The sequence below is a fragment of the Phascolarctos cinereus genome, unplaced genomic scaffold (assembly GCF_003287225.1).
Source record: "Phascolarctos cinereus isolate Bilbo 61053 unplaced genomic scaffold, phaCin_HiC Scaffold_3;HRSCAF=262, whole genome shotgun sequence".
Taxonomy (NCBI): Eukaryota; Metazoa; Chordata; class Mammalia; order Diprotodontia; family Phascolarctidae; genus Phascolarctos; species Phascolarctos cinereus.
In genome coordinates this window covers 188,444,827-188,472,450 of record NW_027555736.1, presented here as the reverse complement: position 1 = coordinate 188,472,450, position 27,624 = coordinate 188,444,827, and the positions used below count along the sequence as shown (strand labels likewise).

Here is a 27,624-nt window from a genome sequence, read left to right as displayed (position 1 = left end):
GATAAATCTGAAATAATCAACAGAAGGAAGGTCTTACAATTAAGGGGGATCAAGAAAGGCTTCTTGTAGAAAGTAGGATTTTAGCTGGATCTTGAAGCCAGGAGAGGAGATGAACAAAAAGAGAACTCCAAGCATGGGGGACAGTGAAAAGGCCTGTAGTTCGGAGATGGCAAGTCTTGTGGGAGGAGGAGCAAGGAGGTCAATGACACTGGACTACACAGTATGTGGTGGAGAGTAAGGTGTGAGAAAACTGTAAAGGTAGGAGAGGGCTCTGAAAGCCAAACAGCATTTTATATTTGATCCTGGGGGTCACAGGGACTGACATTTATTGAATAGGAGAGAGGTGACATGGTCAGAACTGCACTTTTAAGATTAATTTGAGAGATGAATGGAAGGAAGATGGATTAGAGTGGGAATATTTCAGAAGGCCAAAGACTTAGGGTTACAGCCAAAAATAACTTATTAGTAGAACGGAGTATAATACTCAGGGGTTAAAAATGGATTTTTAATGAGATAGAGCACTTCCAAGCATTCCTAATGAAAATACCAGAGCTTGGTAGAAACTGTGAAGTTCAAACATAGGAGTTAAGAGAAAAATAAAAAGGCAAACACAAATGAGCAATGATAAGGTACCAAACAAGTGTAACTGCTTACATGTAAAACATAGGGAGATGATATATATGTCCCTTCTGAACCCTATCATCATCAGAAGTCATAGAAAGTCTAATTAGGCAAAGCCTGGGAGTGCTTCTATTGATGTCTTGGTGATCTTAAGAAAAGAATGGAGAAGACAGGGGAAGTAGAATATATTGGGGAGGGAGAAAAGAGAGAAGGGAAAGATTAGGGAAAATTAATAACTTTTGGGGCACAGTTCCAAATTGCTTTCCAGAATAGCTAGATCAAATTATAGCTCTATTGACATGGTGCTTTAATGTACCTATTTTCCCATACTCTTTCCAGCATTTGCCATATTCCTTTTCTGTCAGCTTTACCAAACTGATGAATATGAAGTGGAACCTCAGAGTTGTTTTAATTTGTATTTCTCTGATTATTAGTGATTTAGGCATTTTTTATATGGCTTTTGATAGCTCGGATTTCTTCCTCTGAAAACTGCCTGTTTATAGCCTTTGACTATTTGACAACTGGGGGACTTATTCTTGTGAATCTGAAATCTTTCACTTCATTTTTTAGAAATATGTCCTTTATCAGAGAAAACTGCTACAAATATATTTTTCCATTTTTGCTTCTCTTTTAATTTTAGCTGCACTGGTTTTGTGTACAATCAAAATTGTCCTATAATCCTCTCTATTCTTTGGGCATGAATTCTTGCCCACTCCAAAGATCTTACAGGTAATTTCTTCCTTGCTTTTAAAATCTGTTTATGATGTTACCCCTTATGTCTAAGACACATACTCATTTGGCTAGTACCTTGGTATATGTGGAATAAGATGTTCAAACTATAAACTAGTTTCTGATTTTTGTCAAATATCAAGTTCTTACCCCAATAGCTGAGATCTTTGGGTTTATCAGATACTAGGCTACTGTGCTCATTTGCTTCTGTATATTGTGTACCAAATTGTTCTACTGATCAACCTATTTTTTTTACAAGTACCACATAATTTTGATGACTACTGTTTTGTAGTATAGTTTGAGAGCTGGTACTGCTAGGCTCGCTTCCTTTTTTTCACCATTTCCCTTGAGGTTCTTAGCCTTTTATTCTTTCAGATAAGTTCTGTTACTATTTTTCTTAGCTCTATAAAGTAATCTTTTGATAGTTTGATTTGAATGGCATTGAATAAGCAAATTAATTTAGGCAGTAGTCATTTTTATTATGTTGGCTCAGCCTGCCCACGAGCAATGAATATTTTCTAATAATTCGATTTGTCTTAATTTTAAGTGTTCTGTAGTTGTATCCATATAGTTCTTGTGAGCACCTTAGCAAGTAGATTCTCAAGTATTTTACACATTCTGTAGTTATTTTAAATGAATTTCTCTTTTTATCTCTTCCTCCTAGGTTTTGTTGATAATATGCAGAAATGCTAATGATTTCTGAGTTTATTTTATATCTTGTAAATTTGTTAAAGTTGTTAATTATCTGAATTAATTCTTCACTTAGCTCTCTAAACCTTCCTATGTAAAACCATTATATTATATGCAAAAAATGATAACCGTGTGCTTCTCCTGTCTATACTTACTCCCTCAGTTTCTTTTTCTTATCTTATTGATCTAGCTAGCATTTCTAAGATTATATCAAATTGTAATGGTGATAATGGACATCACTACTTTACCCTTAATCTTATTCAAAAGCTTACAAGTTTATCATTACATATAATGCTGGCTCTTGGTATATAGGTAAATACTACTTATCAAAATAAGGAAAATACATTTTTCCTGTGCTAGTTTCTAGTCTTTTTAACAGGAGTAGGTGTTCTATCTTATCAAAAGCTTTTTCTACATCTTTTGATATAATCATATGATTTTTGCTATTATTATTAACATGGTCCATTATGTTTATAGTTTTACTAGTATCAAACAAATCCTGCATTCTTGCTATAAATCCAACCTGGTCATACTGATATGTTTGTGAAGTTTACTTGCAAATATTTTATTTAAAATTTTTGCATTATTTTCATTAGACATCAGCCTGTAGTTTCCTTTTCTCTGTTTTGATGGGGTTTCTTTTTTTAACTTGGCCAATGAGGAAATTTGTTTTGTTCGACTATACATATTTGTTACAAGAGCTTTGTTTTACTTTCTTTTTCATCCATGGGTAAAGGTAGGAGAGACAGAACGCAGATTTTGGTTAACTAAAAAAACCAAAATTTAATAAAAAAAAAAATTCCACAGAAGAGAATGGAAGCTCTCTCTTTAGCTGGCGAGACTGTCCCTATCTAACTCCATTTTGGCAGAGCTATTTACTCTGACTGAAAGACTTACCTTCACTAGGATACTCAGTTGGGCAGCCCCACGCTCATCCAGAGGTCCCAGATTCTGACTGACAAGTGAGCAGAAACTGTGACAGAGATCTAGGATTTCATTCAGGCAGTGGAATACCTATATTAAAAAAAAAATAACAGTAAAAGAAGGAAAATGGGCATGTTATGGAGAATGATAGAATAGAAGATTCAGGGTCTTCTATTCCCAAGAACACACCTATAACTCTGATCTTTCTTTCTTTCTTTTTTTAAAGGCAATTGGGGTTAAGTGACTTGCCCAAGGTCACACAGCTAGTAAGTGTCAAGTGTTTAGTCTGAGGCCAGATTTGAACTCAGGTCCTCCTGACTTCAGGGCCGGTCCTTTATCTACTGCGCCACCTAGCTGCCCCAACTCTGACCTTTCTTGTTGAGCTCTAGGCTTACATTTCTGACTGCTGAATATACATTTCAATTTGAATGTCCTTTGGTACCTCAAATTCAGCCTGTTTGAAACAGAATGTATTACCTTTATTTCCTCAGAACTACTTTGCCCTTTAGGATTCCCAGTTTCTATTCACTATCTCCTGATCATGCCATGGATATTCCATGGATATGTCTTTATTCATTCTATATCCCCTGTATGGCATGTACAAAATACACTTCTTTTTTTCTCTCCTTATTTTCCCAGCTCTCTAAGTTTTTCTTCAAGGCCTAGCTTAAGTCCCACTTCTTCCATGAAACCTTCCTTGACTGCCCTAACTCACAATGATCTCTGTCCACACCAAGCACTCTAGTATTTACTCGCCATACCTTTTATTTGGTGCTACAGTAACAATACAAGGCAACAGATGCTATGTTGTATGTATACAGTCTGTCTTCCCAATTAAATGGCAATCTCCTTGAGAGGCAAACCATGTCATTTGGATCCTTAGTGTCTACTATAGGGCCTTAATGGAGCAGGTTGATGAAGTTCTAGTTCCATCATCCTCTCTCCAAAGTAGAACTAAGAGGCAGCTAGGTGGCGTAGTAGAGCACCAGCCCTGAAGTCAAGAGGACCTGAGTTCAAATCTGTCCTCAGACCAAACACTTGACACTTACTAGCTGTGCGACCCTGGGCAAGTCACTTAACCCTAATTGCCTAAAAAACCCAAACAAATAAAAAGCAACAAAGTAGAACTGAATTCAAACCATCCAAGGCAGGTGGCTGATCCTAAGGTAGGGGTGGGGAACCTGCGGCCTCAGGCTACATGTGGCCCTCTAGGTCCTCAAGAGCAGCCCAAATCCTAAGGGATTCTGTGAAGTTTGGATTCATTCAAAGGGCCACACTTGAGGGCTGAGAAGGCCACGTGTGGTCTTTAGGCTGCAGGTTCCCCACCCCATCCTAATAGCTCTCAAGCTTTTTTAGTTCGTAGACCCCTTTAGAAGAACAAGTATTTCACTCACTCTTACTTTTTATCATTACCATACATACTCACTAAAATTCCTCCTGCTACAGGTAAAGCAGTTTCTGTTTCTTTTGTTTTAAGCTATTCTCTATTCCTTATATATTTCAGAAACTTGAATACATATCATCTGTGTTTTTATGTCTTCTATTTATAAATATTGCTAAGCACCAACAAAAATGGGGAATAAAGATTTGCTTAATGGAAGTCTGTTGTCTTGTCAACTCAATCAGCATGTGAAGAAGGGGAAGATTCAGTGCTATAAAAATTTCAGAAAACCAAACTAGCCCCACTCACAGGTTTCAGCAAGATGAATGACTGAGCCAGCAAGTTGCTCAGGAAGTGGTCATGAGCCAACTGGATGCTTTCAAAATCCCTAGTGGAGTTAATCTGATGGAGAAGCTGGGAGAATTGAGACTCCAGCACATCTACCTGAAGGAGAATTAGAAATAATTAAAGCATTTTGAATGATGTGATCACTCTAGGATAGAAAGGGAAAGTGAGACATCTGAAAAAATAAACACAGAAAACTCCCCTGCCCCTAGCTCATCCATTTTCTTCTAAAAGTGTTCTTGGACTGACCAAGAAAGCCCTTATTATCTGGCATGACTTTGGTAGGGAAAGCTGAAAACCTGCTTCAGCCCTGCCTCCCCTCGTTAAGCAGATGTTTTATGTTCCTGCTGATTGAGTCAGTTACATCTTATTAAGATTCAAAGACTTATGGAACACTTCAAAAACAGTCAAGCCAAAACTTCAATGATTCCAAAGATCTGAGATTTCATCCTGAGGGTGCTTCCTCCACTGAATTACATTGCCATCACTCTATCCTTTAGCAGACAGTCTTTTTGAGTTACTATGACCAAACAATTCATCAGCTGGTAATCAATCACCTGGTGTCAAACCTCTCCTAACTTAATGAGGCAGGTTCTTGGACAACAAATAGTTTGTCCTATGGCCTGACTTGAAAGTTTCATAGTTTGGTAGGATCTGCCAGCGCTTGCACTTTACTGACATAACCTTCAAAACAACTCAGGGTCAGCTTCCTGCCACACCAGAGCAGCGCAGGATTTTAACGTGATGCCAATGCCGTCACATCCACGAGAACTTATAGTCGTGCTGCTCATGAGATCCTTAGTGCTTGTGGAGCACCTTATGCCTTTCAATACCATTCCACCATAAAATAATTCTAAAAACTATGCCCAATGACCCAGCCCATTTTTTCTCTCATGAGCCTTTCACACAAGGCAAGACTAAAACAGCCCTTCAAGACCTTTCTCCTGCCCTTTCTTCATCCCTCATCTCCTACTCAATTTGCAGCCCAGACCTGGAGATAATACTGAAGATTATCCACCAAGAAGGCCATGTGGTTCCGCAGGCGCCATTTGATGGCATCGCTCTGGTTAGACTTGAGGTGCTTGCGCTGCATCTGGAGGGCCCAGCAGTGCTGCAGCTCTGCCTGCACTCGGCGTACGCTGAGCAAGTACTTGAAGACGACGTTGTACCTGGGTCCAAAACAACCACCGTGATGCTAGAATCTTCCCTTTCCAGCCACCTCCCCTTTTTCCTCGGTCAAATTTCAGATTCCTACCCTTTCTCCCATTTTCATAAAGAAAGGATGTGAAGATAGCCAGAGAGGGAATCTCTCTGCTGGAGACAAAGTTCTTGTTCCTCTCTCCTGAGGCTCAACTCAATGCATGTGTCTGTCCCAGGACTTTCCACTTCTCCACTCACGAGAGGCCCAGAAATCCAAACAGCCTCTGCCCCTTCTGCCTTTACTCTGACAAGTCATGCCAAACAGCATCTGCTTTACAAAGTTCACTGAACTATACAGAGGTCTTGAGAAGCAACAGGCAACCAGCTTTTGGGCAATGTAAGTCCCTCAAAAGCAGGCATGTTTTTTCCATAATCTCTTAGGGTTCAGGACTGCACAAAGTGCATGAGAAGTTCTTAATGATATTTAATAGTTAGCTGTCTGAGAACGATACAACCTTCTTTGAAAAGTAATGTGTTAGCCAAAAAAGAAAAAGAAAGAAAGAAAGGGCAGCAAGGTGGCACAGTGGAGAGAGCACTGGCCCGAGTTGAGATCCCGAGTTAAAATCCGGCCTCAGACACTTACTAGCTGTGTGACCCTCGGCAAGTCACTTAACCCCACTGCCTAGCCAAAAAAAGTAACGTGTTGCTAGTCTCTACAAGCATCCAAATGGAGGCTGAATTACTCTTCCAGAGAGAACTCCTGCCCTGTAGCGAGGCTACACTACATAATTTGTAATGTCCCTTCTAATTCTAGAGTCTGTGACTAAACTTTTCATCCCTCCCTAGGGCATGACCCCCACTGACATAAGAGGATTGGCAGAGGTTTTAAAGACAGGGTATACTTGGAAGAAAAGCTGATTTCTAGTGGAACCAGAATTACGTGACTTCTCATCTAGGCATGAGTTTTCACAAAAAAATGAGAAACCCAATTTCCTTAAATTCTAAAATGATCCATGTCTAAACTCTCCTTTTTCAAAGGGGTTAAGGACATATCCAGCATCAAGCTGATTACCCTGGTCACCGTCACTAAAATCTTCACCCCAGACAAGCCTCCAGCTTCCCCTAAATCAATTTCCAAAAACAGAGGCAACATGACATGTTAGGAAGATCCATTTAGTCCAACCTCCTCATTCAACAGATAAGGAAACTAAGGCCCAGGGAGTCTAAATGACTTGCCCATTATCACAGAGGTAGCAGTAGCACAGCCAGGACTCAAATTCAGGTTCAATGATTCCAAGCTGAGCATTATTTCTACTAAACCATACTACTTCCCAAGGGCTTTGGTTCAAAAAGACATCTCTTACCAGGAGTTCTCTAAAGAGTTTTAGGTCAGGCATCTGCTCGTGAAACAGAATGAGGTAGAGATGGCTGGATTCTTGAAGTTGAATCTCCTGGGCCTTCAGACTACTAACAACTGGTCAGATGGCCACTGTCTTCCCTGCCTAGATCATCTCTTGCCTGGAGCACCTAAGATAGTTAGTGTTTGCTAGCAAAGAGCTCACAGAGGCCTTGTAAACCTACTTCTCCAGGACAGCAGGAGTGAAGAGAATATGGAGAGGCCACTGCACTTTGTAGGAAAGACCCAGGGCTGCCCAGCCTGATGCAGGGGCTTCTCGGGGAGAGGCATCCCGAGAAGGTGCTTCTCGTGCTTGAGTAACATCTAAGGCAAAAAAAGAAAAAGAAAATATAGAAACGTCAGTCTAATTAAGATAGACAACTTGTTTTGTTAAAGGAAGAACACACATGAATAACATGAGAGAAGAAACAGGAGGATGTCTAAGGCACAAGGAGGAAGACAGTGGGCAGAGGGCAAGGAGACAAATAATGTGTATGAGGCTTCTTGGTAGATCTTAGTGATTATTCTATTGTCTAAATGTAAAGGCAACTGGAACAAGGCAAGAACTAACCCATCTAACAGAAATACGGCATTGTATAATGAAAAAATCCTTGGCTGGACAATGAAGTGGACTGGATTGTAATCCTGGCTCTGCCACTCATGAGACTGGGCAAGTCATGTAACCACCCTGTGTCCTTGTTTCTTAATCTTTAAAATGAAGAGGTTGAACTAGAAGATCTCTTAGGACCCTCTGACTGCTAAAGGTAGATAACTAAGATAAAAACCCAAGAAAACCACATTAGTGTCATCAGAGAAGGAAGCAGCATCAGGAAAAATAATACTGATATGGGATGGAGAGAAACGGGAGTTAATACCTTTATGTTCCTTCCCATGGTACTCAATTGTCAGATGGAGCAGAGGGAGGAGGTTGTCATCATCTAACAGTACTTTGTGGGCAGACTGCTGGAAGGCCACATTAACATCTGGCAGAGAGAGAGAACAGGGAGCAAATAATAGCACTTGGCTATATAACCAAGCCAGGGGGAAAGGTACTCCCACCCAACCCTGCCTGACTGTCAGGAACAAACACTATTTGACTTTAGGGTCCAGACTACACCTTTTCATACACATATCACTGGTTATGTGGCTGCTTGTCCCATAAGACATCTGTAGCCTGATGGGAGCTATCCAGTCACTCTGGAACGGCTCCTCTAGGCAGTGACAGAGGGCAAGGAGGCTGCTCCTTGACTCCGCAACGAAGAAGCTAAGAGTTGGGCTCTTCTCTCATGGAAAGGCACTTCTGTTACTCAGCCATCCATTTTTCTGCTGAGTGTAGCGGGAATGGCACCCCAGGAACATGTAATTTCAGGAAGCAAAAGATACTTACCATGCTCAGTTACTGCAGTGGGCGGTGTCTTTAACATATGCTGGGCTGTGTCAATAAAGGCCTGGAACAGTTCTCCTCGTCCCAGCAGGTAAAAGTCTTTAATGATCTTTGAAAAAGAATGTCAGTATACAAGTCAAAAATCAGGCAGGCCTAGGAATTCCTCACTACCCAGGGGATTCAATTCAGTTTAATTAAAGCATTCATGAAGTTCCTGTTACACAGTAAGGCACTGTCCAAAGAGATGGAAACACACGGAAGAAAATTAAATCATCTCTACTGTCAAGTAACTTATAGTCCACTTGGGAGATACAATATTTACCCAAATAAGTAAAACTGAAGATAAATTAGAGGCAGAAAGCACTAAACGCTGGGCAGATAAGTGGAGGCTTCCTGAGGAAGTAGAACCCAAACTAAGCCCTAAAGGAAGAAGACGAGGACTCTTGAAAAGCAGAGATGACAAAGGACTGCATTCCAGACATGGGGGTATGGCTCATGTAAGAAGAAAGAGGCCAGAGACGAAGGGTTTGGGTACAGTTAATAATCACAGTGGGCAGAACACAGAGCTCATGAAAAGGAGTAGTATGAAAGAATGCTGACAAAGTAGGTTCCCAGAATGTAGAAAGGCATTTAAACTAAAGACAGTGTAGAGCTGTCTCTTTAATTTGGACCCAGTTAACGCATGGATCTGGAGGCAGTGTGGCACAGTGGATAAAGAGCCAAACTCAGGGTCAAGACCTGGGTCCAAGGCTCTTCTGTGACACATCCTGGCTGTGTGACCCTCAGCAAGTCGCTCAACCTGTCAGTGCCTCCGGGTAAACTCTCTAAGACAAGAAGTTGCACAGAAGATCCTGACCTGCACTGATGGAATGTTTTTCCCTTGGGAATTCCTCATGCCAATGAATACAGTGCCGTTTCCCTCCTGTCCCCAACACAAGGACGTGAGATTCTGCCATTCTAAACAGGCATATTGGGAACTGAAATTTTAGTGATGCTGTTAAGCCAGGAAGGTTACAGTATATTTGGCATCTTCACTCAGTGGCAACAGAAAGGATAAAATTATATAAGAAAACTTGTATCCGTCTCTTTGTGCTACAGCATGGTATATTGGAAGGAATTCTTCCTTCAGACGACACCCAGACTATTCTAGGTCATCCTACGAATCCAGGGATAGGTTTCCTTCCCAAAGTCAGGAGAGTCAGGGGAAGCAAAACCATGTCCCGTTTGCTACATTTTAACAGTAAAGGAAAATAAATGAAACTATTACCTTTAATTGGCCCAGTAAATCTGACTCCTCTACCATAAGCTTCCATAGATGCTGAGGAAACAAGAACATCAGTGAAATCCCATTTCAAGAACACCATTACAAAGGAAGATTCTTTATTAAAAAGCTACCCTATGCTCCACTGAACGACCCACAAAAGGGTACGGGTACTACTCTTATGATCATTACAATAAATTGTTTACCAAAAACACTTCTGAAAAACTGACAGTAGACCCTGTACATATATGCCCACAGGAGCTTAGCCCTGTTCTTTTGTCCATTAATGGCAGACCAGATTTGGTCAAAAGTTACTATAGAGCAGAAATAGACAAACAAAATGCTGAACAGTTCAAATGAAACAAAGATCTTATTTATTCCTTCAACTAAAGAAAACTGTGACATGAGAGGCTAAGCCGACTGTATCTCTGTCACCATGCAGGCAGCAAGCAAAGAATTCCTTGTGTTGTCCCTCAAGAGACTGAGCTCAATAAGAGGGAAGGATACTTAACATTGGAGCATTTCTAAAAACCAAAGATAGAGAAAGGGTCTGGCCTGAGGAGTCATTCCTTCATCCTGGTCTCCAATGCCAGCTATAAGAAATAGTTGCCGTGCTCTATTTGCTATCTTGCCAGGCCAATCCACCCCCTCAAAAACATATATTGGATCAGACACTTAAAAGGCAAACCTCAGCAACAGTGCTGCGTATCCGATCCACCACCAGCTCAAAATCCACAAGGCTGAAAAGAGGCTGCTGCTTGAGGCGATGCAGCTCTGCAGCAAAGGTGTCTTCTTGATTCTTTAAAATCGATCCTGTGTATCATGGAGAGTAGGAAGAGAGACCCTTGGAGCTATGTTATCAACAATGATCCAATTTTTTCATCTGCTATTGCAGAGAATCTAACTACCCAGGGTCTAGTAAATACAGGGCAATAATTTTTGCTCTTAACCACTGGGGCCACTTCATTTGCCTTGAAGATCTCCGACAAGAAGCATCGTGGCATCTCCTTACAATGTTTATCTCAGAATATGATGTGCTACACTGATCACTACCTTGGCCCATGAGGCACTGGTCAACAGGAGCTGCTCCTGACCAGCTCTTGGGGATGAGACATTAGGGCAGGACTTCCTACCTTTTCTGGTCAGATTCACATTCTGATTCTCAAACATCTGCACAGACTCTCCTACAAACAGGATTTTTTCAGCAACCCTCACTGGAATATAGGAAGGAAGTATCTCCACTCGAAGGGAAAACTGCTTCAGGGATGGGGCCAGCATGTTCTCTTCCTCAATCAGGCGCTAGACAAGAAAATAGGGAGTGACAAAGGAAACAAGAAAGTATGCAGTAACTCTTTATCTATTTATCTCTATCCTTTGTATTCTATAGTTAATATATCGGACAATAGGGATTTTAAACCCAGGGATGTACAACCCCCACCTGCCATAAACTGCCAGGTGTATACTGTGTTTGCATGGAAGCAGTCTAGCCTAGTGGAAAAGACAGAAGACAGGAGAGGTACAACACATGGGTGTTCTAGTCCTAGCACTGCCATTAACTAGTTATGGGACTCTGACTAAGGCATTCAACTGCTTTGAGTTTTTTTAGTTTCTTCATCTGTAAAATGAGAAGGTTGGACTAGACCTATGAAGTACCAAATACTATTATGCTCAGTTTCAAGAATTTATGATTCTTATGTAATGTACCAGCATCTATATAGGGTTTTGTGAATTCTAAATAAGACCCTGAGCTGCATCTAAAAGCTGCTAGGAGGATACAGCTTAAGGAGCATACAGGTGTTACCCACTTCCTAACGTGTGTCAGTGTGGTATGAAGAGGGCCTTACAACTGCCCAGTCTAATGGATCATCAGAGACTCACAGATTTGGTGCTAGAAAGGATCTTAAAAGCCATCAAATCCAACCTTATTTTATAGACCAGGAAAACAGACCCCAGAGAGGTTAAGTCTGGCCCTAGACAAAGAAGCAAGGGAGGTAGGGGTTGCACTCAGATGCCAGCTTCAGTGCTCTTTCCCATGCATCTTGCAAACCTCATTCAGAAAAAGACAAATATTGGAAGGCACAGGTTGAGGGAAGTGGCTCAGGCTGCATGGAGGTGGCAGGCTCGGCAGCAGATCATCTGAGAGGGCTAAGGGGTCAATATCTGGTGAAATGTACTGTACTTCCCATCACATCCTCACCAGATCCTGAAGTTCTCGTAACTGCTTCCCTGTCAGGCCCCCAATGCCCAGGTCCTCCTCCTCCTCTTCCAGCTGAGTAGAGATAAGACCAGAAGATGGACCCTGTTTAATAAAGAACTCTTCATGTTGGTCCAAGAGCAGGCCATGCAGCATCCAGGCAGAAAGCTGCTTGTACATGACCCCATGGCACACAGCCAAGATCCTAAGTGGAGAAAGGGAAAGAAAAATCAATGCCATAAAAGCTCTGCAGAGAGTGTTCAAAACCCACAAACACACAGGCCATTCTGGTATATTACTAGAGGGTACTGGCTAAGATCTGAATAAGAATTTGGTAAGTCATAAGGGAAATTGTCCATTATACTAATATATAATGATTCCATTTTTATTCACATCTTTTTGAATTTACTCAGTCATTAAATTTTTTATAATTAAAGCTCAAATACCAAAGTTTAAAATGTTCTTCAGCTATTTTGACAGCTTATTTTAGAAAAGAAGTTTTTTCATGTTGTTTTTTCTCACCCTCTGTAAGAGTTTCAGAGCAGAAAATTCTTGCTAAAACGAAATGAGATGAGATGAGCTTAGAGAAGTCTGTTTCTCTGACAGCAAAAGCACTTTGCTCATTTTCTCTTGTTTCACAGAGAAGGAGGGAATGGATTTGATAGAGGAGGAATGACTCAATTAGAAATGTAGCATTACAAAAACACAAGGAAATAGAAGATTTAAGCACCTTTTACAGAAATATTAGAATCAGAAGGGAACCTGGAGATCATAGAGTCCAATCTTCCACCCAGTACAGAAGCTTAACTTCAAGTTTTAAAAAGGGTAAGATAAAATGGGCAAGATGAGTTGCTCCCTATCACCTCCAAGTTCAAATAGAAAATTCTCTGTTTAGCATTGAAGCCTTTTACAGCCTGGCGCCCTCCTGCCTTTCAGGTCTTATGCTCTACTCCTCTCCAAGTACTTTACAATGCAGCAGCTCCTGTCTTCTCCACACCCCTGTCCTAACTCCAAGCCTTGTTACAAGCTGTCCCAGTGCCTGGGAGTCTTTTCCTTCTCTCCTCCACATGTTGCCTTCCTTGGCTTACTTCAGGACTCAGCTCAAATCCCACCTTTTGCTGGAGGCGTTTCCTGGTCCCTCCCCATCCCATGCCTTCCCTGTGAGATTACCTTCCAACATACAATATCTTGTATGTACATAGTTGTTTAAAAGTTGTTTTTCCCATTAGAAAAGTGAAATCCTTGAGGGTAGGGACTGTATTTTTGCCTTTCTTTGCATTCTTAGCCTTAGCAAAGAGCCTGGCAAATAGTAAACATTTAATAAAATGCCTATTGACTTACTGACTGAAAATAGCAATTATTTTCAAAGATCTATTCAAATATAGTCAAGCAAAATCCAGCATATATATAATGATGACTCCCTAAGGATGATGGGATCTGAAAACCAGAAGGACCTTAAAGTCATCCAGGCTACTTCACTCCTTTATGTGGTACCATCCTGGAATCTTCTGTATTGGCTAGCATCCTGGCCCCTCCTACTTCAGTCATATAGACCATTTGCTCAGTGTCAGCTTTCCTGTCCCACCTATTGCTAACTATTCTGGAGCAGTCTTAAACAATATGCAAATGAGGTGTTCTTGAGCCGTCAATCCTATTTTAAGTTTCTGTGACTTACTTTTCCAGTGCACTGCGTACTGGAGGCAGTCCCCCACAGCTATATTTGTAGACTGTTTCTAAGATCTGACAGCCATGAATCTGTGGGGAAAAAAAGCTTGTAAAAACTATACAGTGCCTGCTGCAAAAGTTTAAATTCTACATTCAAGTGTGATTGGTCCAGGAGGTACCTAGTTGATCAATTCCAGTGGCCCTTCCGTAACTTGGCCCCTTTCTACATTTACAGTCCTCTTACACTTCAACAGCAACCCCTTCCCCCTTCTTCCCTACCTCCCCCAGCCCAGTGATACTGGCCTCACAGCTGACACTCCATTCCTGGACTTCAGGCATTTTCCCTGGCTATCACCTATACCTGGAAGGCTTTCCTCCTCACCTCTGCCTCCTAGTTTTCCTGGATCTTTTAAGTCTCAGCTAAAGTCCCCCCTTTTGCAAGACGCCCTTCTGGATCCCCAAGTTTGCACGTGCTACCAGCTACATATTCCACTGGGTTTCATAAGAGTGGCTGAGCAGGACCAGCCAATGTCCTCTTGAGCCAGATCTGCTTGGGGATGTGTGCCTATTCTCTTCTTCTGGAAGAAGGTAGAACTTCTTCTCCAGAAAGATACTGCACAAGAATGTTTAACTGTTTAGAAAACTACAGGTTCTAGATTTATCAGCCAGGAGTGAATATATTAACTCAGAAGTGAAAACACTACTACTTTGGGCACCCCTGTCAGCTTCTCCCAGGAGGAAGTTTTTAATCTTTGCTTCTACAGCCAGAAAGGACAACATGGACATAGCTGTCTTCCAACTGAGCAAAGTGAAGTCTGTTGAAACATGCAATCTTTTCAATTTGTGCTGAACTTTAGCCCATGGCTTCCCTAGGCCTGTCCTGGAAAGGAGGGAGAGTGATCCACCAGCTCTTCTTGGATTTTTCATTCTGCTTTCCTAATTGAAACAAAACAGAGAATGCTAACATGGGAAAGGAGAGAAAACTTTAATCTCTCTTGTAACTCTGTTCATGTTGGCAGTTTTCTTCTCATCTGGTATCACAGTGGGAGAGTGGGGTATGAGGAAGCTGCAAGGGTGGAGAAATCCATGAAGAAGTAACTCCCACACAAGGCTTGCAGGAATGGAGGGGATTCACATTCACAACTCAACATGGAATAGGGCTGGGTATGTGTCTACACAACACAAAATGAAGTAAAGAGCTGGCAACTATTTGGTTAAATTCATCAAAGCAGGAAGCCAAATTAGATACTTTGGCCTCTTTGCCATGGTTACCTCTATCTGGGACTGGGTCCTACCCTTCACGTTCAATTCTTTGGTCTGAATTATCTGGTTGGGCTTTCTCCCTGACCAACACAGCTGAAGAAGTGGCAATTATTTACTTTACTGCATGTTGTGTATATGTAAGAGAGACAGACAGACCAGAGTGGGGTGAGGGGGAGGAGAGACAGGAGAGAGAGAGAGAGAGAGGGAGAGAAAGAGAGAGAGGAGGGAAGGAAGAAGGAGAGAGGGAAGGAGGAGGGAGCCCATATCCATTAGTATACATATATATTTTGCAGCTGTGTGACATTTACGAAGGTCTCGTTAAATATCTATGGGATTGGGAGTGTTTAGAGGGAGAGAGAGAGGACAGGAATGTGTCATATGCAACCAATTGGTTCACTGAAGATTTTTAAAAATGCTGTGGATGAATTTGTAAAAATTATGCTACTTTCAAGGTTGCTTCCTGTGACTGATTGTTCTTATAACAACTCAAGAGAAAAGGACTCATTTAAATCAGGGAACCAGAGGGTACTTTTTCTAACACAACTTTACCAGGTAATCTACTCAGTGTCTGCAGGTTTCTGAGTTACTAGCTTAGACCCCAAATGCCAATGGTCTCCTAGAATACTTGGAATGAATTTTTCCATGAGAGTAATAATAGCAACAACATAAGTAAAAAGTACTTTTAACAAACAAAATAGGTGAATGGCTTAGGTACAGTGATCTCTTAATACTGAAGCATCTTTAAATCCTTAGTACTTGAGGAAAAAGCTCCACGTTCCCATCAATGATCAATGTGTACCTTGCCTTTCTTTCTCAGGCCTAATTTCATGGTTCCCTCAAACACAACAGTTTGAAGAAATCTATACAGGGCAAACCACTAAGCCCAACTATTACTAACATTATTAACCAGAACAAAAGAAGTGCTCACCTTTTGACTCTTAATCTGTTCAACAACCACCATCACAGATGGAAAAAGAAGCTGGAACTACAAAAGGCAAAGCAAAGGCTAATGAAGAGGGCAGGCAACCAAATGTAAGAGGGAATATAAACATAAACTCAATAAATGATGGTATTTCTGAATGAAGATAAAGATATCAAGTTCACCCAAAACAGGAAAGAAAAGCATCTACTGTTCTGAGCTCATCTTCACTTCCAGGGTAGTAGGCAGGGTGAGGAAGGTAGACAGAAACACCTATTTTAGAGGCCAGCAAGATAGTTAATATAACGTTAATATGGACAACTTGGTTACCAAATGTTAAGAGACAATTTATCTTTAGAATTCCTGAAGTAATGCTGATATAGTAAAGTAGATTAAATGTACAAAATATAAAATTTTAGACTCAAATTTTGAATCTGGAAGTCAGAGAGTTCTTCAAAATACCAGATTAGTAAATATAGCCTAGAAGACTGACAGAATAGGTTAAAAGAATCCTAGCTATTCCATTACCTATAAAGCATACCTGATCCAAGGAGTAATTGACGTGTGATATGGAAAGGTGAGGGTCAGCAAGGAACTGCAATAAAAAAATGTAATTAGAAAAACACCAGATAGAGAACATTATGAAATGCAAAATGGATAATTTTGATTACATTAAATTGAAAAGTTTTTGCACAAACAAAGCCAATGCACCCAAGATTAGGAAGGAAGCAGAAAACTGGGAGAGAAATTTTATAATTAGTGTCTCTGATAAAGGCCTCATTTCTAAAATGTATAGAGAACTGAGTCAAATTTATAAGAATACAAGTCATTCCCTAATTGATAAAATGGTCAAAGGATATCAACAGGCAGTTTTCAGACGAAGAAATTAAAGTTACCTATAGTCATATTAAAAAATGCTCTAAATCACCATTGATTAAAGAAATGCAAATCAAAACGACTTTGAAGTACCATATCACACCTATCAAATTGTTTAACACAGCAAAACAGGACAATAATAAATGCTGAAGATGTGGAGTTGTCAGTAACACTAAGAAAACCATTTTCTTTCCAACCACTCACTGCCCCCAACTCTTACTTCACAAACCCAACCCCCTAGGAAAAATAACAAAAAATCTACAGACATCCAGAAGCTGAAGGTATTTCCTTCCAGGAATGGTCTTTTGCTGCAGCCTGAGTCAAAGAAACGTAGATAAATGTGGGTTTTATTTATTTATCCTTCCAGTAAAGCCCTAACCTGATGCTGAATTGTAAGTGGAGGTGACCGTGGGCTTGCCTATAGAGTCTCAGTTATATAGCAGGTCCATCAACTGGGAAAGGATCACAGGAACGGGAGTGAGAAAAAAATGCTTTTAAATTATCCACTATAACCCCCCCCTTATTTTGGCATATGAGTAAATTGAGGTTCAGAAAAGTGAAATTAATTACAGAGTCACAAGGCTTCAAGTACTATACGGGCCTGACAATGGATAATGTATCTGTCAGCTAAATTCAAAGAACCTCATAATCAGAAAGCTGACCAATAGGAGATGAATTTTTTCAGAAATTCCTGAAGACCATTTGCTAATCAATTACTAGCTATGTGACCCTGGACAAATCAGTTTCCACAAACGTAAAATGAGCTGGAGGGGAAAAAAAAAAGATGTGGGAAAATTGGAACACTAATGCATTGTTGGTGGAGTTGTGAACTGATTCAACCATTCTGGAGAGCAATGTGGAACTATGCACAAAGGGCTATGTATGTATGTAACCTTTGACCCCGCAATACTGCTTCTAGGTCTGTATCCCAAAGAAATCATAAAAACAGAAAAAGGAACCACATGCACAAAAATATTTATAGTAGCTCTATATGTGGTGGTAAAGAACTGGAAATTATGCGGCAGCTAGGTGGCGCAGTGGATAGAGCTCTGGCCTTGAAGTCAGAAGAACATGAGTTCAAATCTGGCCTCAGACACTTGACACTTACTAGCTGTTTAACCCTGGGCAAGTCACTTACCCCCAACTGCCTCACCAAAAAGCAAAAAAAAAAAAAAAAAGAAATGGAAATTGAGGGATTGGGAATGGCTGAACATGTTGTGGTATATGAATATAATAGAATACTATTGTGCTATAAGAAATGATAAGCTAGAGGGGGCAGCTAGGTGGTGCAGTGGATAGAGCACCGGCCTTGGAGTCAGAAGGACCTGAGTTCAAATCCGGTCTCAGGGCAGACACTTGACACTTACTAGCCGTGTGACCCTGGGCAAATCACTCAACCGCAACTGCCTTACCAAAAAAAAAAAAAAAAAGAAATGATGAGCAGGCAGACTTCAGAAAAACCTGGAAAGACTTATATGAACTCATGCTGAGTGAAATGAGAAGAACCAAGAGAATATTTATTGTATACAGTAACAGCCACACTGTGCGATGACTGACTTTAATGATAGACTTGGCTCTTCTTAGCAATGCAAAGATCTAAGACAACTCCAAAAAACAGAATTGGAAATTTCATGATGAAAAATGCTATCCACACCCAGAGAAAGAACTACGGAGTCTGAATGCAGATGGAAGCATACTATTTGCTCTCCTTTTCCTTTGTTGTTTTATTGCTTCATTCTCATGGTTTCTCCCATTAGTTCTAATTGTTCTTTACATCATGACCAATGGGAAAATATGCTTAATATGAATGTATAAGTAGAGCCTATATCAGACTGCACACCATCTTGGGTGGGGGGAGGGCGGGAAAGGAGGGTGAGAAAATTTAAAATCAAAATCATATGGAAGTGAATGTTGAAAACTAAAATAAATTAATAAAAAAAAAAGAAAGAAAAACACCACCTCAGAAAGTTCTAACCTGTGGTCTAAGAACACTAGCTAGGGAGAGGAAAAGAATGGATCTTGTGGTAATTTGACTGCTTTTAGGTTCCCACAGAGGAATAGGGAAAGTGATACAGGGCCTTAAAAACTAAAGGCAAGACTTTCATAGAATACCCTGAGAACCTCTGACAGACACAGGAAGCTTCTCTGATCATTTTATGAGCAACAGCAGAGAGCTTTTAGTGTTTCTTGCCCATTAAAGACATTTTCCATTTCTGAAACCCTGACTAAGGAAAGACAAGGTATCGGGGGCATTCCTTTCCAAGGATGTGGTCTAGTGAGGGAATTGGGGGATTCAGGGGTGCTGCCTCCTGTTTCTCCTCTTCTCTACCTCACCTCCTGCTCCAAATCAAGCAGTGCTTGACGATACGGCTGCAGGACTGAGTCTAGACCTGTGCAGAAGGCCCGCAAATAAATTCCATGCAATCCACCCTGGCCTTGCTGGGATGGATGGTGATCCTGCAATTAAAAGAAAGGCAAATTAAATCAGTCCCAGTGTTGGGACTTACAGATCAAATGCTGAACCTGGAGTCACAAAGTCCTGAGTTATAACACGGCCTCAATACACTTCCTAGCTGTGTAACCTCATGCAAAATCGCCTGTCTGCCTCAGTTCCTCATTTGTAAAATGGGGATAACAGCACTGACCTCCCAGAGTCGTTGTGAGGACCAAACGAGAAAATATTTACAAAGTGATCTGCAAAACCTTTAAGGACTATGTAAATGCTATTATTTTTGTTGTTATTATTGTCATCATTAGTTGTACCATTGATGTTTGAATAACTGTGTCGAATTAGTACTTCCATAAGGAGAAAAAATTTACAAAGTAGCTCAGGAAGTAGTTTGCTTGTTAACATTGTTGGACCATAGATTCAGGATGGCAAGGGTCCTTGGAGTTCCTCCAATCCAACGTTCTCACTTCAGAGATGAGGAAAAGGTTCATAAAGGTTAGGCAGACTGTCTGAGGTCACACAGGTCAGAGGTCATAAGAGGTAGAACTGGGGACTGAGCCCAGCATTCCGTGTGGTGTGGAAGAGAAACGACTCCTGTGCTGGCCCCAACACTGATTAGGTGAGCAACCTGAAGCAAAGTCACCTCACTGCTTGAGTTTACTTATCTGTAAAGTAGAAATAATGCATTTATACTCCCTACCTCAAGGGGTGTTGTTAGGAAAGCATTCTGTAAAGGTTTATAGCAGTGTGAGTCATAATTCCTGCTCCCACCTTCCTAACTGATCTCATGTTTATTTTAAGCCTGAATCTTTTTACCCTTCACCTTAAGGAAGAATAAAAGCTTTCTGATGCAAAAAGAAAAAAGAAAAAAATTCCTCCTCTGATGAAAAAATCCATCTTCCTTGAGAACTATTGGATTTGTGGAACCGAGATTTTTAATTCAAACTTGAGCAAAAGCCCAGCCAGAAGTCTAAGTCTAAAACCAGCCTCCAACTCCATTCTCCCCCTTTCTCATGTCTAGTATATGCTCCTCAAAGATGTTTTTCTGAGACCAGAGAGGTTCAGTCACTTCCTCCAAGGCCACACAGGAAATATATGACAGAACCAGATCCCCATCCAGCACTCTTCCCATCATGTGAAGCTAATTCTTAAGCTATAGAACAAAAACTTCCAGAAGTTACACAAAAAGACAATCCAAATAACAAGGTATATTTGTAAATAGCCTTAGGCGAATTCCATCCTCCACACGTTCTGCTTGTTCTCAGGGAGACAGACTAGGAGCAATGAGTTGAAATCACAGAGAGGCAAATTTATGTTTGATGTCGAGAAAACCTTCCTAATATTTTGAACTATCCAAGCAGGGAATGGGTTACCTGAGCAAGTACTGAATTCTTCCCTGTTAGAGGTCTTCAAGGATAAGCATGTTAGAGTTGTTTGTAGTAAGAGCTTGGCTTTCACCAGCTAGCCACTGAGATCTTGTTCAACTGTGAAATTCAGTGATTCTATTATTGTTACTATTATTATTAATACTTGGCACTATTCTGAACCTGAAAGGCATTCTGCAAAATGTGTAAAAATAAAAATCAACACTGTCCTCAAGGGGCTTATATTCCCCAAGAAGCAGCTACCTACCTGTTGCTGCACATGACCTGTATATTGTTCAATGAACTCTGTAAAGCGAATATAGTCTGTGCCAAGGCGGCAAAGTCGATTCAGGACACTGGTTTCGCTGGGATGGAGAAATGGAAAGTCCTGTGACACCTACAAAAGGAGTAACAACATTAAGGACACAGATGTCTCTGATTCATTTGATGCCTTCCCTGAGGATACTCCAAATGCTTTACAATAATGATAGGATGTTTTTCTCCAAATGTTTTATGATCATTTTTTTTCCTCCTCATTCTGTCTTTTGTGAGATGTATTTGTCAGAAGAGTTCTGTAAAACATAACTATTTTCATATTACTGATGTCTTTCTAAAGTGATTAAATTTAAAATACTTTAAATTTAAAAATAGATTTTTGTGGTCCATGTAAACATCATTTAAAAAGGAAATCATGTGCTTATTTTTAAATGTAATTTTTCAATTAACAAGCATTTATTTTCTTTCTCTTCTCCTTCATTAAGAAAAGAAAAGAAAAACAAAACCACTGTAACAAATATGTATAGTTAGGCCAAACAAATTCCTGTACTATCTAGATCTAAAAAATGTCTCATTCTGCATTTTGAATCCATCACCTGAATGGACTTACATAATTTGGGAGGGGGAAAGGAAGCTAAGTAACAAGCCAATTCTTTTCCTTCCTAATCCCTTCAGCCTTCCCATCTCTAACATTACCACTGAATAAACACTTATTAAGCACCTTCTGTGTGCACATTACTGCTCTAGTTACTGTAGGGGATATGAAGAGCACACTGACATCCATTAATGAAAACTTTAAAAAAAAACCACTCAAATTAAAAGGCAATGCAAGACAATAATGTGAAGAAATTAAGCGAAAAAAGCAAAAGCATTCTCCTCAAACTCTATCACTTCACAAAATACCAAAGAGGAGAAAGCCTAAAAATAAAATTTGTCTTTCTAAACCCACCCAAACCACAGGTTAAACACAGAAAATTCAAGAATGAAGAGGAAGAACAATATCAATACCTTCCTCTTGGCTGAGCTCTTCCATTTAACAATCATTTTCTCAGCACCTCTGGGACAGGCACTGTGGACACCAGGACAAAAATGCAACCACTTCTGCCATTAAGGAGTTTACATCATATTGGGGACACAGATAAGTAAATACAAAATACATACAAAAGGGCAGCTAGGTGGCACAGTGGATAGAGCTCCAGCCTTGGAGTCAGGAGGACCTGAATTCAAACTGACATTTGACACTTACTAGCTGTGTGACCCTGGGCAAGTCACTTAACCCCAACTGCCTCACCAAAAAACAAACAAAAAACAAAAAAATATATACAAAGTAATGTGGGGAGGCCATCAATAAGTGGGAAAATGAGAAGAGGTTATCTTCTGAGTTGAAGCTTGAAGAAAGCCAGGGGTCCCAAGAGGTAAACTGAAAAAGGAGAGCCTTTCAGGCATGGGGCACAGCCTGAACAAAGGCATAGAGAGGACATGGGATGTCCTAACCAGGAATAAACAGAACCCAGTATGGCCCAATATGGATGGAACATCTAGTATATAAAGGAAAGTAATGTGTAACCATAGTCAAAAACAAGCTGGAGCCAAACTGGGAAGGGCTTCAAGTGTCTCTGCCCTCCCCCCTCAAAAAAGGAAAAGGGTTTGAATTTTTTTTCCTACTGCCAATAAGTCACCATAAAAACTCACAGAGCAAGAGATTGACAAGGCGAGACTTGCTTTAAGGCCATTATTTTGGCAGCTCTGTGGAGGATGGACTGAAAAAGGGGGAGACCAGACACAAGAAGAATGATTAGAAAGTTACTGCAACATTTCAGGCATGCGCTGGTAAATTTGTATTTGACTTTACAGGCAACAGGGAGCTATTAATGCTTCTTGAGCTAAACAGTGGCATGGTCAAACCTATTCTTTAAGGATGTTACTTTGGAAGCTCTAAGACGGATGGACTGAAGAAAAGGGAGAGAACTGAGTTAGGGAGTCCAAACCAGAGGCTACTACAATAGTCCAGGTGAGAAATGATGAGGGCCTGAACTAGGATGGCTACCATGAGCGGAGAGAAAGGGTTGCAGGTGAGAATGTTGTGGAGGCAGAAAAGGCATGCCTTAGCAACCGATTGAACCCTGGGGGATGGAAAGACTGAAGGATGACTCAGTTTCAGAAGTATAAGAGACAGCTGGAAGTGTGGCACTGGAGCTCAGGACTGAAACGAGGGCTATACTGTAGAGTGGAGAATTATCTGCCAAGAAATAATAGTTGGGGCCATGGGAGCAAGAAGTGAACACTGTGAAAGTGTAGAAGTAAAGGAGAAGAGGGTCCAGACTATGACAAGCACAGTTTAAGGGAGGACATGGAAGATGATCTTGCAGAGAGCCTGAGAAGGATGGGTAGAGTAGGGAGGAGGATAAGTGGGACTGAGACCACCTACCCAAAATAAAAAGGTTTTTCTCAGTAGAAACAGAAGTTTTATTCTAGCAAGTCTCCCGAGAGAAATGGGCATCACCTACCCAAGGCAGACTGGAGTAGGGAGGCAAGATACAGCAGCAAGCAACCACTTATATACCCTTGGACAAACCACTCCAAGAAACCCCCCCACACACACTTGTTTACCTCAATCTCTTTATCCTCATTGGTTGAGGTAAGAGACCTTACATTCTAGCCAGAAACTAAGACATACATTTTACCCAAAACAAGCTTGGGAGCTGGAAGATTGCCCTATTTGGCAAAGATAAGGTTGGGGTGGTGGTTACAAAACAAGGGAGAGGGTAACAGATGTATGACCCGATCACATGATTTACAGGAAAACGAAACTCAGGCCCAGCTAATGCTAAAGCCTTAACTAAATTTTGGGGCATAGCTTCCGTTTCATATGAGATACTTTCACTTGTCCCACACAAGGAGAGGCATGACAACAAATACAAACCCAGAGAAGAGAAAGAATTCAGAAAGAGGAGGCAGTCAAAGGTATAAATCATTACCTGATTATTATTATTATTATTATTACATGATCTGTATTTATAAAAACAAGATTTATCATGACTTCTTTGGGAGATCATGTTTGGTAAAGCCTAGAGACCCCTTCTCAGAATAAAGTTTATAAATATGCAAAATAAAATGCATAGGATTGCAAAAGGAACTAATTATATTGAAAAAGTTGCCAAACTATTAAAAAAAACAAGCTCACGGACCCCAAATTAAAACTCCTTGAAGCAGAAGATCTGGCACTGGTGAAGAGAAGGGCCACCTCTTCCTCCCTGACTATTGTAAAGGAGAACATAACCCTGATATGATTTGAAGGAAATAACAGAGAAGAGGAAATTCATGATGGACAACCCTGGTTTTTTTAGTGAAGTGAGTTGAGACCCCCTGTTTAGAGGGAGCAGGGAAGGGATCCTAGAGAAGTACAACAGGTCAATCAGAGTAGAGAACTGGCAAGCAGAAGTTCAGGCCCAGATAAGATTCGGTAACACCCATTTGTGGAAGACTTAATTATCAGTGTTGGGACTTCCTCTAGCAGCATTCATTAGCATGCAAATAGGAGCAGATAATCAATCAGCAAGTATTTATTAAGTTCTCATTACAGGCTTGGCATTGTGCTAGGCAATGAAAAATAGTCCTTGCCCAAAAGGAGCTAACATTTCACTGGAAAGATACAACATATCTGCATACAAGTAAATACAAAATGTATACAACGTAGTTTTTCAGGGGCAGCACTACCAGCTGGGGGCAGGGAGCATAGAAGAGGAAAGGACTCATGTAGGAGATGGCACTTAAGAGACATAAGGGAGGAAGGAAGGCCTTCAGGAATAAGTGATAGCCAGATTGCATAAAGGGAAGTCTTGTATAATCATTCTGGAGTTAGATTGTGAGGGTGTTCAGTGCCAAATGGAGAAGTTTCATCCTAGAGCCAAGTGAGAGCTATGAAGCCTTCTTGAGCAGGGGACTGAAATGGTCAGAACTGTGCTTTAGAAAGAGAACTCTGTGAAGGATGGATTAAAGAGGAAGCTTTTGCAATAACCTAAGTGAAAGGTAATGAAAGCCTGAGCTAAACTGAGATGTAGAGGTAGAACCAATTGATTAGACATAGAGGCTAAGGGAGAAGGAAGAGTGAAGACTGGATCTGGGGTTGTGAACCCAGGTGACTGGAGGGATGACAGTGCTTCTAAGAGAAACTGGGAAGTTAGTAGGAAGAAGGGCAGATTTAGATGTGAAGATGAGTTCTTTTTTGGACATGTTGAGTTTGAAATGACTATAGAACATCTGGTTTAAAATATCTAATGGGCAGTGTGTGATGTGTCTATGGAGGGAAAGAGACAGACTAAGGCTAAACATATAGATATGATGTCATCAGCATAGAGATGATAATTAAACCCATGGAAGCCCATGAAGTCACTGAGAAAAAACAGAGAAAGAGAAGACGGCATAAGCACACCCACATTTAGGGATCATTACATGACTGATGAGGAGTCTGAGGAGTGGTCAGATATGTCGGCAGAAATCAAGTAGGAAGAAATCACAGTATCCTAAAAACTGAAAGAGAGATGAAGAGTCCAGGAGCAGGGGGTGGAGGAGTGGGAGGTAAAATGTCAAATACTGAAGAGAGGCCCCAAAGGATAACTGATAAAAGGCCACTGGATTTGTCAATAAAGAGATCACTGGTAATTTTAAAAGAGTGTAGTTTCAGTCGAATGATGAGGTGAGAAGACAGGTTGCAAAGGGTGAAGAATGCAAAGAGGAAAAATGTAGGCAGAGCACAGGCAGCTTTTTTTAGGACTTTGTGAAAGGGAGGAGAAAGAGTAGGATGATAGTTTGAAGGTATGGTTGGGTCAAGTGATTTATTTTTAAGGATAGAAAAGACATAGATGTGTAAAGCAGGGAAAAAGACATACAGGAGCTGAGAAGGAAGATATTGGAATTAATCCTGCCTGGGTTGGGGTTTGGAAAGGGATGAATAGTGAGAGGACAAGGGGGCAGAAAATTCAAAAGTGTAGGAAAGTATAAATTGAATAGATTAACTACAGGGTCAAGATTTTGAAGGAAGGAAGGTGAAGCAGTGAGGACTTGAAGGAACAACAAGAAGGCTTGAAGGACTGAAGATTAGGTGAAAGGTGAGCTTGAGCTTGGGAGGGGTGAGGCACAGGGGAAAGATGGCAAGATAGGAAGTTACCCTCAAAAAGAATGTAGAATTTCAGATTTATGGATTTCGGAGGGGAAACCCCTGTGTATGCTAATGAAATTAAGGGTATCCTGTATGTGGTTTCAATGATTTCACTAGAGGGGCAGATCATGGAATGTGATGTTTTTCTGCACCTCAGTTTCCCCATCTCTAAGAAATTGGACTAGATGCTTTTTAAGGTCCTTTTCCATCTCTAAGTCCTTTTACATTCTACCCAGGGAAGACAGACATTCCTCTGCTTCATTTCTGAATTCTTATAAACTGGGAATATGATTTTTGCCTTTCATTATTAGCTTAAGCTTTTCCCAAGGCTGGTTATGGTAAAAGCTAATGCTGGATTTGGAATCACATCTGGGCTCAAATCCTGGGACAACCATTTACTACTTGGCCTCAGTTTCCCAGCTTTACATTTATGATCCTATTGCTATTCCTATGGCATCAGGATCACCTGAAGTTCCCCGGAGAACAATCACCAACTGATATTTCATTTTCCTTTGGGGCGTGAGAACCACAACCCAGGAAGGAGCTCTTGGAGGCCTCCACGTGGGGCCAGCTCTGAAACTGCTACAAATGTAAACGTAGAGCAAGGCATCCTCAGCTGAGCTCTGAAGCATACGTGACGTCACCCTCACCTGCGGACACAGGAGTTTTGGCCAGTCCCCCCTCCTCCCCCACCCTAGCCCTCGGAATCTCTGACCCTCCTTTGCTGTTTAGTCATTTTTCAGTCGAATCCGACTCTTCGTGACCCCATTTGGGGTTTTCTTGGCAGAGATACTGGAGTTTGCCATTTCCTTCTCCAGTTCATTTTACAGATGAGGAAACTGAGGCAAACTGGAGCTAGTAAGTGTCCGGGCCCTTTTAATTCTACCTTGGCCATTCCCTTCAGCCCCTCCACCCTGGACCCCTTCCTCTTCCTCACTCCCCTCTGTAGCCAAGGCCCCGCCCCTTCCCTCCCCCATCTCCATTCAGTACCGAGGCCCGGTCCTCTGACCCCTCCCGCCTTTTCCAGGCCCCGCCCCCTCGCTAGCAGCTCCCATGCCCCGCCCCCCATTCCTCTTCCGCAGGCCCCGTAGTCCGTCTACACCCTCCACTCCCAGGGTCCCGCCCCCGTCACCTCCTTACTCTCCCCCAGGTCCCGCCCCAAGCCCAAACACTTGCACTTTTAACTCCGCCCCTAGCTTTCACTCCCGTCTTTGGAGTTCCAATTAGCACACCCTTCAGAATGAACCGTACCTGGAGACCGCTCCGCTTGTTCCAGGTGAAGATGGCGCCCGGGTACCCGCTCAAAGCCAAGAGCAATTCGTGGATCATCCCCACGGCGGGCGGCGGGCGGCCGAGACAGCGTCCGCCGGCGCCAGATCCACGGGCCCTCGGGGGAGGAGCACCGCTCCAGCTGCTGGGCGCAAGGCCCGCTGGGGAGTGTAGTTCCAGCCAAACCAACTAGCCGGGAAAGACAAGTCTTTCGGGAGGATGCGAAGAAGGCACCGGCCAGCGCGAGGGCTTCCTTTTCCCCGCCGATGGAATCCCGGAAGTGTTCGCGTAGCTTGGTCTAATCGACCCCGTTCGTTTCT

The 27,624-nt window shown here is 41.5% G+C and overlaps 1 protein-coding gene across 1 annotated transcript in view; it reads right to left on the bottom strand.

The window, feature by feature from the left end:
- The window catches only part of TUBGCP4 (tubulin gamma complex component 4), a 30,892-nt gene extending 3,334 nt beyond the window's left edge, over nucleotides 1-27,558 (bottom strand). The window contains exons 1-16 of the mRNA XM_021009183.2: nucleotides 27,287-27,558; nucleotides 20,870-20,998; nucleotides 19,123-19,245; nucleotides 16,454-16,507; nucleotides 15,922-15,978; nucleotides 13,741-13,820; nucleotides 12,069-12,270; nucleotides 11,005-11,170; nucleotides 10,560-10,684; nucleotides 9,878-9,928; nucleotides 8,614-8,719; nucleotides 8,102-8,209; nucleotides 7,412-7,550; nucleotides 5,682-5,859; nucleotides 4,655-4,789; nucleotides 2,938-3,054 (exon numbers count right to left, since the gene is read on the bottom strand). Coding sequence (XP_020864842.1) covers nucleotides 2,938-3,054; nucleotides 4,655-4,789; nucleotides 5,682-5,859; nucleotides 7,412-7,550; nucleotides 8,102-8,209; nucleotides 8,614-8,719; nucleotides 9,878-9,928; nucleotides 10,560-10,684; nucleotides 11,005-11,170; nucleotides 12,069-12,270; nucleotides 13,741-13,820; nucleotides 15,922-15,978; nucleotides 16,454-16,507; nucleotides 19,123-19,245; nucleotides 20,870-20,998; nucleotides 27,287-27,364 — 1,848 coding nt within the window. The 5' untranslated portion in view covers nucleotides 27,365-27,558. The remainder of the gene's footprint in view (nucleotides 1-2,937; nucleotides 3,055-4,654; nucleotides 4,790-5,681; nucleotides 5,860-7,411; nucleotides 7,551-8,101; nucleotides 8,210-8,613; nucleotides 8,720-9,877; nucleotides 9,929-10,559; nucleotides 10,685-11,004; nucleotides 11,171-12,068; nucleotides 12,271-13,740; nucleotides 13,821-15,921; nucleotides 15,979-16,453; nucleotides 16,508-19,122; nucleotides 19,246-20,869; nucleotides 20,999-27,286) is intronic.
- Nucleotides 27,559-27,624: the final 66 nt, after the last annotated feature.